This window comes from Panthera uncia (genome assembly GCF_023721935.1).
Source record: "Panthera uncia isolate 11264 chromosome C1 unlocalized genomic scaffold, Puncia_PCG_1.0 HiC_scaffold_4, whole genome shotgun sequence".
NCBI lineage: Eukaryota > Metazoa > Chordata > Mammalia > Carnivora > Felidae > Panthera > Panthera uncia.
In genome coordinates, this window is record NW_026057585.1 from 71,055,805 (window position 1) to 71,069,002 (window position 13,198).

Consider the following 13,198-nt stretch of genomic DNA (forward strand, 5'->3'; position numbering starts at 1 on the left):
TGACCGACAAAGGTGACAGGGCTGTGGGATTCGGGCTGAGGGAAAGCCCACAGCAGGCCTAGGCAGGCAGAGAAGGCTTCCTGGAGGAGGAGGGAAAGCTCACACTCGAGAAGTGGGCAGAAGGCGCGAGGGGGAACACCGTGAGCCTAGACAGTGAGATGCAGAGTCTCGTGGCAAGGAAGGGCCGGTGTGGGACACGGGACTGGATGAGTGTGGGCAGAGACTATGGAAGGCCCTCCTGGCCAGGTCAAGAACAGGGAGCATGATTCATCAATCTTGGTACCTTTGCAGCAGGGACTTATCGCAAAGCAGGCTGCAGTGGGTGCTCTACAGGTAGAGGCGGTATGCTCTCCTCGAAGCAGACACGTTCATCAATTTGCCTGCCAAGCTCAATTTCCTCTGTGGAAACCTGGCCCACAGCCCTCAGAAGGGGAATCCTGGGACCCCAGGGTACCACGCACAGCCGAGGGCGGACGTCTGACTAGAGGGAGCAGACTTGCCGGCTGGGCTGAGCCAGCCCATCAATCACCTATCCATTCATCATTGATCGAGGGTGAGTCCTGGGCCAGGCCTGTGCTAGGAGCAGGGGCAACAGCGGGACAGGACCCGACGAGGCAGAACGACACCTCTGTCTGTGCTCCTTAGAGGAGGGGAGGCTCTCCTTTATCGTCTCCTTCTCTAGCAAATCCTTCCCCCAGCCCCCGACCAGCTGGGCTGCCTGGAAGCCCTCAGACCCCAGAAGCTGAAGTCGGGGCCCCAGCAGCTAGGAGCGAACAGAGTGAACCAGAGTGAACAGAGTATGTGGAGGGCTGTGAGCAGGAAGGTTTGTGCAGCCTGAGCGGCGAGCCTCGAGTCACCCAACTGTCCACTCTGTGACCTGTGCGGCTCTGAGAACACACGTGAGGGTGTGCGTGAGCAGGACACAGGCTGTCAGGCAGGCCTGGGTCTGACTGCCGGCTCCACTACACATCAGCTACTTGACCTCGGGCAAGTCACTTCCCTTCTCTGCGCTTCAGCTTCCTCATCTGTAAGATGGGATAATAATGGTACCATTTCATACTTCGAGGAAGACAGGATGAGAGGGCACATGCAAATTGCCCAGTTTGGTCTGGCCTGAGGTAACCTCTTGATAAATGAGCTATTACTACTTGTCTCTGTGTGTGTGTGTGTGTGTGTGTGTGTGTGTGTGCGCGCGCGCGCGCGCGCGCGACCCTCTGTCTGCTTCTGTTAGCATGTGGGCACGTGTCTGAGTGTCCAGACTTAGGGTGCTTAAAAGGGCCTCAGCCAGGCCTGGCACCCCAAGAGCTGAATTCCCTACTTGCCACTGCTGATCCCTCCAATCTGTACTCTGGGGAAGCCTGGAGCCGCCCACCCACAGCTGGGGCCCGAGGCAGGGCAGGAGATGGCACGGGGCTAGGCCTGGAGCAGGCACATGGCAGGGGGTACGGACGTCTCACCTCATACTCCTGGGAGAACTTGAGGCCATCGTTGGCTTTGAGGCGCTCAATGTTGTCTGCCAGGTCAGTGATGGGGATGGGCGGGTGGTCTCGCATACCTGGGGGCGGAGGCACATAAAGGCAGAGTCAGCGTGAGGCCTGTGCGGGGTGGTGGAGACAGCCCCAATCCATGTATGTGCACACGTGAACATGTGTGACCATGGAGCACTCGGCACTGGTGGCATGGAGACGGCAGCACATGCGGCGACAGGATGGTGGAGCACACGGCGGCCAGAAGGTGGGAGAGGACAGAGGGGAGTGTGTGTGCTGAGAGCACGTGTAGGCATGTGCGCAGGGCATGTGTGCGGGACACGGCGCTGAGTGGGGGCACCAGGGCCTTGCCCGGCGGGTTCTCAGGGATGCCAGGCATCCTTCCTCCTGGGCTGGGGCTGGAAGCCCAGGTTGGGGGGTGGCGCAGCCGCACACCTGCCCCACAGGCCCGGCTTATGCACAGCCCTCCTGCCCCTCACTGGCGCCAGTCACTGTGGGAGACTGGGTGACGTCATCGTCTCCACACTGAGCGTGTGGATGGAGTGGACGCAAAGTACAGAGACATGGCAGAATGACCCAGAAGAATCTAGAGAGAGAGGCAGAGATGAGGAGGGAGATGTGGAGACAGGAGAGGCACCCAGAAGGGGGTCAGACTGGGACTGGAGGCTACAGAGGCAGAGAGACAGGGCCGGGGCCAGAGGTAGGGAAGACAGGACTGGAGGGAGCTGGGGAGAGAGGTGGAGAAGGGGAGAAGAAGAGAGGAGAGAAGGGAAAGAATCTAAGGAAGGACGGTGGAGGCGACGGGGTGAGAAAAAGTTGAAGGAAACACACAGAAGCCAGAGTAGCCCCCGGAACTTGGAAAACTAACTTGAGATATTCGGGCAACTGGGGACACTGGAACCTGCAGAGAAAGAAAACACAAAAGATAGCGGGGCACGAGAAGAGAGCCCATCGACCTTCTCTTGTTACAGGGGACACGTGGAGGGGCTGAGGGGGGTGGGCAGGCCCCACCACGGGCCCCTGCTGCCTCCCGGGGACACAGACCCATCTCCCACCCAGAGCGGAGCGCTCCCAACACCCGGGGGTCTGGACAGCCTTGGGGGCCCCTTTTTAAGACTGAATCCTATCCAACCAACCCTCATCCCCACTGGTATCAAAACCTGACCTTGGCTATTTTCAGATGGGGAGGCGAAAGGGGAGCGTGCTGCTTTTGTATTGAGAGAGGAGGCATGTATGGCCAGAAATGACAGGGTAAGTCTGCACGAGGAGGTGCAGGAAACAACTATATATTCTGTGGGTCTGAAAACTTTTCAGAATAAAGACTAAATTATAGGAGGAAAAAAAAAGTTCACTCAAGTAAAAAAAACAAAAAACACTAAGAAAACTTGCCATGCCCCTGGTCCCTCTGTCCCTTCTGATTCCTGGTTCTCTCAACACTCTGGGGACCACCGTGTCCACAGAGATGCCTCTCCCCACTGGCAGCCCCATTTCCTTGAGCTCCGCATCTCTGGGGGCTCATGGCCGGCCCCATTCCACAGTCCCTTCTGAACGCCCTCATCCTCTGCACTTGGCCTTTACCACATCTACACACTTCGTCTTTATCCCTCCCTTCCTCCCAGATCTCTGCAGCCACAGTGACTCAGGATCAGGGCCCTGGGCTCCTAGCTGCTCAGCAGTCCTCCTGGGCATATCTGCTCAGTGCCCACACCCAGGCCATGCCTTCCCTGCTGTTCTGACCACTTTCTTCTCATTGTGGAGAAAACCGAGCCCACCAGCCTAGAACCCCGGCTTCACCCGCCTCCTGTCCTCTGCTGACCTGAACGCAGGGAGGCATGGCCACACTGCTCCCCTGGGCTACGTCACACCCCTCCCACTTGGGCCAGGGGCCTGAAGCCAGCTTCTGGGTTCTTGTCCCACAGCTGAGCACCCTTTACCCCTGCATCGATGGATCATCACCGGTAAGCAATTTCCATATCAGTTAAAAGAAAAATCCCTCTTTAAGCCACACCTCTCTCCTCTCCTGCTGTGGTCCTGTCCATCCTATCCGTCACACCCTGGCCTCTGGAAGGGGTCTCTCCACCTGCTCACTCCCCACTCACTGCTCCTCAACCAACCGAGATGCTTCTGCCCCCAGGACTCGGCCACCATGCTCTCTCTCTCCCCAGTCCCAACTGCCAAAGCCAGTGGTCCTCCTGGGTGCACAGCCATCCCCGGCCTTGGCTTCAGGGACACTCCACTCTTCCCATACCCTGCCTCCTTGGCTGCTCCTTCTTAATCTCCCTGGCTACTCTTCATTCATCGTTTCTCAACATTTCACCTCCTACTGGCTGCCCCCCCCTTCCGTTCTCCGGCTTTGGTCAGTCACTGCAGGCCGCTTGGCACCTCCTTCCACGTCCGTGGTTTCAGGCGGACGGGGGTGTGGAGGTCCAGACCCACAGGCCCAGTTGCCACCCGGAACCCCCTCCTCATTGTTCAGCCATAAGCCCGAGCCCTGCCATCTACTTCACGCTTCCTAAGACTGCCCTCCACCCCCACAGCCACCCTCCTCATGCACCTTTCACTTACTCCCGGGGCCTTCCAGGCTCCCCATTTCTCTCCTCCAATCTGTCTTCCGCACAGCAGCCAGAGCGAGATTTCCAAATCACAGTTCTGACTCTGTCGCTCCCCTGCTGAAAACGTCTAATGCCTCCCTGGTGCTCTCCTGATGCAGTCCAAACCCCTGAGCCTGGCGCTCAGGTTCCTTTGTGATAGACCTCTGCGTACCCTCCAGTCTCATCCGTGGGCTTTCAATACCTCAACTCCAATGAGGCAGGACACCCAGTGTCCGTATGCTGACTCCGCAGGACTATTTCCAACGAAGGGAGCTCCCTCCCATTTGCTTGACTCACGCCCACATGGCTCAGCAACCCCTCTCAGAGGGGGCTTCTCTGCCCTGCAGGCCCCCTGGCATCCTGGAGCATGGATTCCTCACAGATATGATTCTGCTGGGTCACAACAGCCCACTAGGCCACCCGGTTCACTTGCTCTCAGGACGCAGGACTTTGGAACTCAGTCACCATGGTGTTGAGGGAGCCCAGGCCACAGAAAGAGGCCGCGTGTGGTCGTCACAGATGACAACCCCAGGTGGGCTCATGGCTGACTCTTGCACCAACACTGAGTCTTCAGAATTCAGAGGACAGGAAACTTTTCCATAAAAGCCAGACAGTAAATATTCTTGGCTTTGTGGATGTATGGTAGATGCTACTTAGCTTTACCTTTGTAGCGTGAACGTAGCCATACATAATTCATAAATGAATGAGTGTGGCTGTGTTCCAATAAAACTTTATTTGCAAAAACAGGTAATGGACCATATTTGGTCATGGGCCAAAGTTTGCTAACCTTTGCTTTAAGTTTGTATTTATTTATTTTGAGAGAGAGACAGTGTGAGCACGAGCAGGGGAGGAGCAGAGAGAAAGGGGAACAGAGGATCTGAAGTGGGCTCTGCGTCGACAGCAGAGAGCCCGATGTGGGGCTCAAACCCACAAACCGTGAGATCATGACCTGAGCTGAAGGCAGACGCTTAACTGACTGAGTCACCCAGGCGCACCATTCCCCGCCCCCCACCTTTTTAAAGTTTTTATTTATTTATTTGCTGACCTTTGCTTTAAATGATTCTAGCTCTCAGACTCCAAGTTTTCCAGGTGAGGGCCCAGACATTCTGGAATAGAGACAAGCTGTTCCTGCTATACTCTTATCTGAATTTCTAATTCACAAAAACTATGAGGGGTAACACATAATTATTGTTTCAAGCCATTAAGTTTTGCAGTACGTTAATATGCACCGATTTAACTAGCTCACATATACACAAGCCCTGTATGTATGTTAGTTTACTCACTCAACTCAGTTGTCTGTGTGTCCATTTTACAGGTACCCAATTAGAGACCACTGTGTGCACAGTACAAGGGATGACAATGAACAAGACACAGTTCATGGTCCCACAGAGCTTGGATTGTCATTGAGGCAATTCTAGCCCAGTGTAAGAGGAGTCATAGTGGAAGAATCAGAGAGGTTCTGGGAGCCAGGGGAGACCCCCAGGCCTATGTGGGGGCTGGGGCAGGTTGGGAAGCTTCTAGGGGAGGGGTCTGAGCTGCATCTACTGGGGCACAGGGAGGGAGTGACACCTTAGAAAGAGGAGACAAGAGAGCCATGCGTAAGTGGCTGGAGAAGGAAGGCAGATATAAAGCCCTATGTGGGGTCCCTGTGCTCACACCGTAAATCTAGGTACCCTATCCTACCCCAAATGACTGATGGGGCATTTCCTACCAACACACCCCTCTTTGGGGCAGAGGAGACAAAGTGCAGGTGCAGAGGCTGGCCACCTTGTGGCTGGGATGTGGGCTATGTGAGGATCCTTAGCCTATATTTGGAGGCCTGACCCAAGGTAAGGCAGGGCCTGAGTAGCTGTTGGATATAGAAGCTTCTGTCACTTCAGTGAAGTGAATGGGTTCAAGAAGAGGGGCAGAAAGAAGAAACAGGGATAGGAAATGGGGGCATGAGGCTAGAGTCTCTTGGTAGAGACTCCAGCACCTGCAGGCCCGGGCTGGGGGGCAGGTGGGCTGGAGGAGCCGCCCTACCTGGCGTCTGGTAGTTGAGCCGTCGCATCTCCACGGGATCTGAGGAGTGGGCCAGCAGGGAGTCCTTCAGCCCGATTGACTGCTCGTCCTTGGACGATGGCGAGTGGGTCCTCTTCCTGAAGAGGCAGAAGGATGATTGGTGAGAACTTGAGGTCCAGGTGGAGGACAGAGATGGACGGCATGGTTGGCTGTGGCAGAGCCCCTGTGTGTCCGGCTTGGTCCCTCCCACTGCCCCACCCTGGGGTCTCTGAGCGCAGGGGAGCCAGTGGCAGAGCAGCTTTAACATGGAGAACACAGGGTGGGGCGGGTGGGGACACAGAAGGACTGGAGAGTGGACAGAGGGCCAGTGCAGCGAGGGGGAAAGGGGTTGCAAAGGCTGGTGGCACCTTCCAAGAGGGGGGAGGTCACCACTGGGCAGTGGCTGCTGTCCCCAAGGCCACCACAGCTGAGGCAGCAGGAGCCACCAGGAGTAAACATGCAAACAACACGTACGATACACAAACATCACAGAGAGCTGGGCCCCGGATGTCTGTCTCTCGGTATCAGGGTAAATGTCCAGAGCAGCAGGGGAAGGACGGGGAAGGCGTCACCCTAGCTGGGCGGAGTCCTCCCTCATCGGCCTCAGTTCCCCCGTCTACAGGGACAGGGTCAGAGACAGACCACGGGGTCTAGCTGCTGACAAGCATCCAGGGGCTGCTCCCGCTATGTGCACGCGGGTGTTTGCATAAGTGTGAACGAGTGTGTAGAAACACACACGTCCCCCTGCCCTGCAGCCAGTGCTCTCTGCACATAGGTCTCCTGCAGCACTCAGGTAATCTTAGAGAACTGGTTGCTGGTAGAAGGCTCTGGTGAGCTCGGAGTCAGTCTGTGCACTCCGGGGAAACACTAAAGTCTGCACTATGCTTGTGCCCTGGGGAAGGGGCATCCCCTGTGCAGCGTACAAGTCGAGACAGTGACAGAGCCCACCCCAGAGCCTGCTGAGCCGACCAGACAAGCATAGGCCAGAAGGCTTCCGGTCAAAGCACCGCCCCTCCCTGCTGGGCCCAAAATGTGCAAAGGGATAAGGAGTGAATGGGGAGGCGTGTGAAGAGAGAAGGAACGAGTCCTACCTTTCTTGTTTACTAGGTCCCGAAAGACAGGCAAGGACAGAAGAGAGGAACGGTCATTGTTTCCACCAAGCACTCAGGCCCTCTCACGACATGGGGAGATGCTGAGGGACCTGTTTACGGCACCTATACGGCCTTCACAGGCAGGGGGTTGGCTCTCCTAACAGACACCAGGACCCAGACGGGATGGAAAGGACACTCCTCAGGGTCCACCCCCCACTAGTCTCCATGCCCTGGACCAGGAAAGCCTGTCCCTATTCACCCTGGGAGGAAGGAATGAACTCTTCAGGAAGGAGGCCCTCGGACCAGGTCAGGGACAGGGGAGAGATGGGACACAGAGCACAGGAACTCCTATGTGGAGACGTGTTCAGACATACAAACCGATGTGTGCTCACTGACAAACGTTCGTGAACGAGCCTTATGGGCTCAGCAGTGTGGTGGCTGCTGAAACACAGGCCTAGTGATGTGCCCAATGAAGCATCACTGGGGCAGAAGTAGGGACCTGGGACAGCCTTGTGGGCACCAGAGCCGGGAAGGGAGTCTTTTTTTTTTTTTTTTTAAAGTAAGCTCTATGCTCAACATGGGGCTTAAACTCACAACCCCATGATCAAGAGTGGCAAACTCTCTCAACTGAGAGCCCCTGGAAGGGAGTCTTGAAGGATGCAATGACAGCAGCCTGATGGGCACGAGTGGGAAAGCTGCAGAATGGAGGGGGCACAGCCCCGGCCAGCCAAGCGAACTGCATCAGTTCCGTGACAATGTTGGGAATGGGACCAGACTGGTTAGCCAGGCGTTTGTCTGTCAGGTTAGAGAGCTCATGCTTTACTTCAGGAGCCACTAAAAAGTTTTAAACTGAGGGTGACGAAGCTTTGGAAGTACCTTTCAGGTTGGCAGGGGGATGGGTAGGAGGGGAGGCTCTAAGAGCAGGTGGCTACTACTAGCTGAGAGAGAGCACTGAGGAACACCGTTTACCAGGTCCCCAGCTGTGCCTGGACATGCACCGTCTTGTGAGGAGCCTACTGGGAGTGGAGGAGGAGATGTAGCCATCTTTAGGACAGAACTCCCAGGAGACCAGGTGGAGTGAGGGAAGAGGAGGGCTGAGGCTGGCCCCCAGGTTTCTGACTGCTAACTAGTCCCTCGTGGTAGGGACTGCAGGGGAAGAAGGTTAAGGGGAAGGTTCAAGACACGCTGAGTCTGGGACTACTGGGGATGCCGTGGTTACAGCAGGTGTTCAATAAATGTGTGCCAAATGAATGTCTGTGGGTACATGGGCCCGCAGCTGGGCCTGGACCTCTCTAGGCCTAAGCGGGAGAGCCAGGCTGGGGAGTCATCTAGGAATGGCGTCAGAAGAAGTGCTGAAGGTAGGAGACCAGGAGAGGGCGGTGTCCTGAAGCTTAAAGACAGACATGTTCACACCCACCGAAACAGAGACAGATGGACACACGTGCCCAGGGATGCAGGTGAACCAGCCCTCTGTGAAGCTGTGGCTCCTCGTCACACCTAGGCTAACATACACGCGTGTGCACACACACTGCTTCTGCTCTTGTGGGCTCCCACTGAGCCCAGGGGCCGGGTGCAGGCCGCTGTGGCTGCCCTGTACCTGCGCGAACCATGCCGGGAAGGACCTGAGAGTCCAGGGGCAGGTGGCTGTCTCCTGGGGTGCTGGGTGCAGCACTCACCTCTTGAACAGGAGGATGGCGATGACAATGAGGATGATGAGGATGACTGCCAGGACGGGGCCTGTCACCCACAGCATCTCAGGCTCCTCCTGCTGCTGGGCTGGTGTCACCTGGACCACGATCTCATCGGAGTAGGGGCTGGAGGCATAGCGCTTCTGTGGCCCAGTGGAGGAACAGCATGGGTGGTGAGTTCAGTGTGAGGTCCCCCACCCTCTGCCCACCAAACTTGGAGAAAGGGCTCTGGGGCTGGGCTATGCTGGGCTGTAGCCAAACAGGCCGATCTGAGACTGGCCAGCTGACTGAGTCCCTAGGGCTAGATTACGTCTGGCCTTCTGGGTCCTAGGGGCTGACGTCTTTTGAGATCCCCTAGTGCAGGTCTGGGGTCTCTGGGGCAGCCCTAGGCCTGGGATCTCATGGTGTTTGAGACTAGTCTAGTCTCGGGGTACTGAGAGCCCAGGCGGCTCAGGCAGACCTGGTCCATGGGTTCCTTCAGGGAGGCGAGCACAAAGCACTGATAGCTCAGGTCCGGAGACAGGGGCCGGTTGTAGAAGCCCCGGTAGCTCTTCTTGTCCCCCAGGGTGAAGGTCTCAGGGAGCACGTCCACCTGAGCAGCCACGTATGGCTTCAGCCGCTCTGCCTGTCGCCGACGTCGCCGTTCCTCACTCCCCTGCTCGATGGCCTCCAGAAGCTGACAGAGCAGAGCACAGGAGTCACGCCGGACCTCAGACCACGTGCCCCTGGGCCTGTGGCCTCAGACATCTTCTCCTGGGACTGAGACTGAGGCTCACCGTCCACATAACAGGCCTGGGCCCGGCCTGGCCCACTGCCCTCACGGAATAATGCCACACATGGGCACAATGCCACTCCACCCTGCCAACCCAGTGAGGAGAGGCCCTCTGGGTAACCTGCCCCTCACTCTAACCAGAGAGGGCTGGCTCCACACCTCTGTGAGGACAAGGGATTCCCAACATGCCGAGGGCTCTACTCTAGCCTCTCGGGACTGCCCCAAGTCTACAGGGCTCAGGAACTTCTAGACCCGTACAGGGGTCTCTGCTTCTTCCTGTCCTGAGGGATCCTCAGCAAATCCCTCTAGGGAGTCTCTGCAAGCCTTCCAGTTTCCTGGGAAACTCCCAGGGGGCTGCTTCAGAGTCCCAGAGAGGACCAGGCTTCCAGGCAGAGCAGCCAGAGAGTGAGTCCAATTTGGGGGAGAAACTGGGGCCACAGCCAAGCAGAGCAATGGGGCTGTCATTGCCAGTGCCCCGTCCCATCGCAGGCACCTCGTCCAGCTCTAGCTCCTCGGGTGTGCTCCATCTCGGGGCCAGCATGCTCCCGCCCACACGGTCGATGGGCACCACCACGATGTAGAACCACCTAGGCGGGCAGAGCGGGAATCAGGCCTGTCGTCACCCACGCGCCCGTTGCCAGCCCTGCCCCGCCCCCACCCACGGCCTCATCTGCACACCTGATGAGGGTGCTGTCTTGCACGTGGGGCATGGAGAGGGTGAAGCGACCGTCCTCTATGTAGGCGGAGGCAGGCAGTGGCTTGTGTGGCAGGAGGTCCGGGGCCGTGCGGATGGACACGAGGTGCTGCAGGCCCCCCGCGCTGCTGCCGCGGTTCATCAGCACAAATGAGTACTCCGTGTTCGGCTGCAGGTCTGCAATCAGCTTCCGCATGGAGTGCCCGTCCACCTCCACACTCTGCCCGTTGTACAGAATCTGTGGGGGAGAGGGACAGGCAGTGCGCTGGGGTGAGCCCCCCCACCCCCCACCCCCCACCCCCCACTGTGGGCCTACAGGGCACAGAGTGTGCATCCACCTGACCGGGAAACCGCGCCACAGACGCCCACACCTGGGACTGGCCTGACGCCCTGGGGCAGGCCGGCAAGTGTGCCGGGCTTGGCTGGCCGTGGCCCTCACCCACCTTGAAGGGTACCGTGGACTTGTAGGAATCAGGGACCTCCCAGCTGAGCAGCACAGAAGTTTTCATAGCAGCCGCCACACGGAAGTTCTTGGCGAACACTGTGGAACACAAGGAAGGGTGGGGAGTCAGCCGTGGCTGTGTAACCGGGGGCTGGGGCGAAGGGTTCCCTGCCAGGAAGAGATGCTGGCCAGGGCTGAGGGTCTGGAATGGCTGCGGAGGCCAGGTACCCCACTCCGAGCCAGCTTCAAATCCCACAGCTCGGCTCTCAGCCCAGACTCCTCTTCACAGGGAGGACTGAGCTGGGCAGATGCCACAGGACCCGTGGTCAGGATCTCCAGAGGTGCTGGTCAGTGACCAGATGTCAGTGGGATTCAGTCATGAGAAGCACGTGACCCCACGCCAGAGCACGGTGGAGCATGCTCACTAGAAGTCAGTGGGTCATGGCCCCAAGAGATCAGTGTCCCACACCCAAGGATGGTGATGCAGTCAAGAGATCAGTGGGTCAAGGTCACGAAAGATTGGAGTCACACAGCAGAGGTCAGTAGGTCAAGGAGAGCAGAGGTCAGGGGTCGCACACTGAGAATGTGGCACCTGTTCGCTAGAGGTTAGTGGTCATGGTCATGAGAGATTGGAGGGTCACACAGCAGAGGCTGGTGGATCACAGTCGCCAGAGGTCAGTGGGTCAAGGAGAGCAGCCAGAGTTCCCCAGGCGCAGCCACATGCCCGCGGCACACACCTTGCTCCACGGGCATGGTCCGGGACTGGATGCTGGGGCTGAGTGGGCCGGCGCCTTTGCTGGTACGAGCGCGGACCTTGATGTCATAAGTGGTATCCGGCTTGAGGCCAGACAGTACCAGGTGGGTGTCAGCAGTGATGTTTTGTAGCTCCTGCTGGCTGTTGATGTCACGGTACACCACGGAGTAGTTGGTGATGCGCCCGTTCCTCTCCGCCAGCACTGGGGGGTCCCAGGTCAGCTCCGTGGTAGAGGTGGTCAGCCCTACCACACGCAGGTTTTGGGGGAAGCCGCTGGGTGCATCCTCAGGAGTGGTGATCTCCTTCTCGAATTCCTCTCCGGGGCCAGCCCGGTTCTTGGCAGCAAGCCAGAAAATGTAGGTGGCCCCCTTGTGCAGGCCGATGACTGTAAAGTGCTGGTCATCTTTGCCAAAATCCATGATAGTGGGCTCTGCCTCGTCGGCACGGCGGTACCGCAGTCGGTAGCCCAGCAGTTCGCCAGGCAGCTCCTTGGGAGGGTGCCATTGCAGCAGGGCGGTGTTCATGGCCGTGGCGCTGACCATCATGGTGGGCCGGCCTGGGACTGAACAACCACGCGCTGGGCTCTGGCGCTGCCCGCCCTGCCGCACCACCCTCGGCTCTGTCCCCGACCCCGCACTCACCTGCCCCGGTCGTCGCCACAATTTTGGGCTTGCTGCGGGCACCATCCCCCTTGGTGGTGTAGGCGGCGACAGTAATGGAGTAGGTGGTCTCTGGGGTCAGGCCGCTGATGGTGGTTTCCTAAGAAGGAGGAGGGGCCCAGTCTCATCACAGAGGAGCCAGGAGGCCAGCCCGTGCCAGCCACCTGAGGACCTTCACCGGCAGGGAGCCTCCGGGGCACACAGGGCCAGAGGTCCCGGGGTGTAGGATGCTGGGCGATGCCGGACTCTGCTGGATGCGGGGCAGGCAGGTGGGATGTGTGCCCAGGAGGACCCCACCTGTCCCAGGAGCTGCACGCCTGGAGCAGACAGCTCACCCTTCCTTTCAGATTAGAACAAAGGGCTACACTGTTCCTCCACTCCACTGCGCTGCGAGTGACCCCTCAGGAGGTCTGTGTACACATGACACACAGGGCACAGAGCTCCGCACGCACGGGGCACCTTGCATGACTCTTGGCACGCACATGCACGCAGCCTACAGCTTCTCTTGTAGGAGGGCAAAGGGCTACCATAGTGCACGCGTGCACACACCACACCCACACCCACACCCACACCCACACCCACACCCACACCGACAAGCAAGGTGCAGCGGGCCAAGGTGCTGCCCTGCAGGACCCGGCCAGGACCCCATCTGGCCACATGTAGGACTGGGCTCTGTGACTACCGAATGCCTTGCAAATACGTTGTGAGAAGGGAAGAAAGATGAGGGAAGGAAGATGAACAGGACAGGAAACACCCACCCCAGGGAACGTACTTCCCCATTGTCCCCAGTGATACCTAAGAAGTCAGCCAGGGCAGTGTCTCCCAGCCTTGGCAGGCCCTGCCTACATGCCCATCTCCAGCCAAGGCATCCTTTCCAGACATGCGGAGAAACACCACAGGAGGCCAAGCCACGCCACACGGGGAGAGTGGGAAGAAGGGAGGGGACCACCGTGCAGTGGGAACAGAGCTGTCACCACCAA

The 13,198-nt window shown here is 58.2% G+C and overlaps 1 protein-coding gene across 6 annotated transcripts in view; it reads right to left on the reverse strand.

Annotated features, from left to right (window-relative positions):
• PTPRF (protein tyrosine phosphatase receptor type F) overlaps positions 1-13,198 on the reverse strand; it is an 88,258-nt gene that overhangs the window by 7,309 nt on the left and 67,751 nt on the right. For 4 of the 6 annotated variants that reach the window (XM_049617307.1, XM_049617308.1, XM_049617306.1 and 1 more), the window contains 9 exons: positions 12,201-12,318; positions 11,543-12,121; positions 10,807-10,904; positions 10,348-10,601; positions 10,163-10,256; positions 9,358-9,573; positions 8,886-9,040; positions 6,101-6,216; positions 1,458-1,555 (listed from right to left, as the gene is read on the reverse strand). In XM_049617307.1, coding sequence (XP_049473264.1) covers positions 1,458-1,555; positions 6,101-6,216; positions 8,886-9,040; positions 9,358-9,573; positions 10,163-10,256; positions 10,348-10,601; positions 10,807-10,904; positions 11,543-12,121; positions 12,201-12,318 — 1,728 coding nt within the window. The remainder of the gene's footprint in view (positions 1-1,457; positions 1,556-6,100; positions 6,217-8,885; positions 9,041-9,357; positions 9,574-10,162; positions 10,257-10,347; positions 10,602-10,806; positions 10,905-11,542; positions 12,122-12,200; positions 12,319-13,198) is intronic. The other 2 variants (XM_049617311.1, XM_049617310.1) reach the window with 1 other exon arrangement.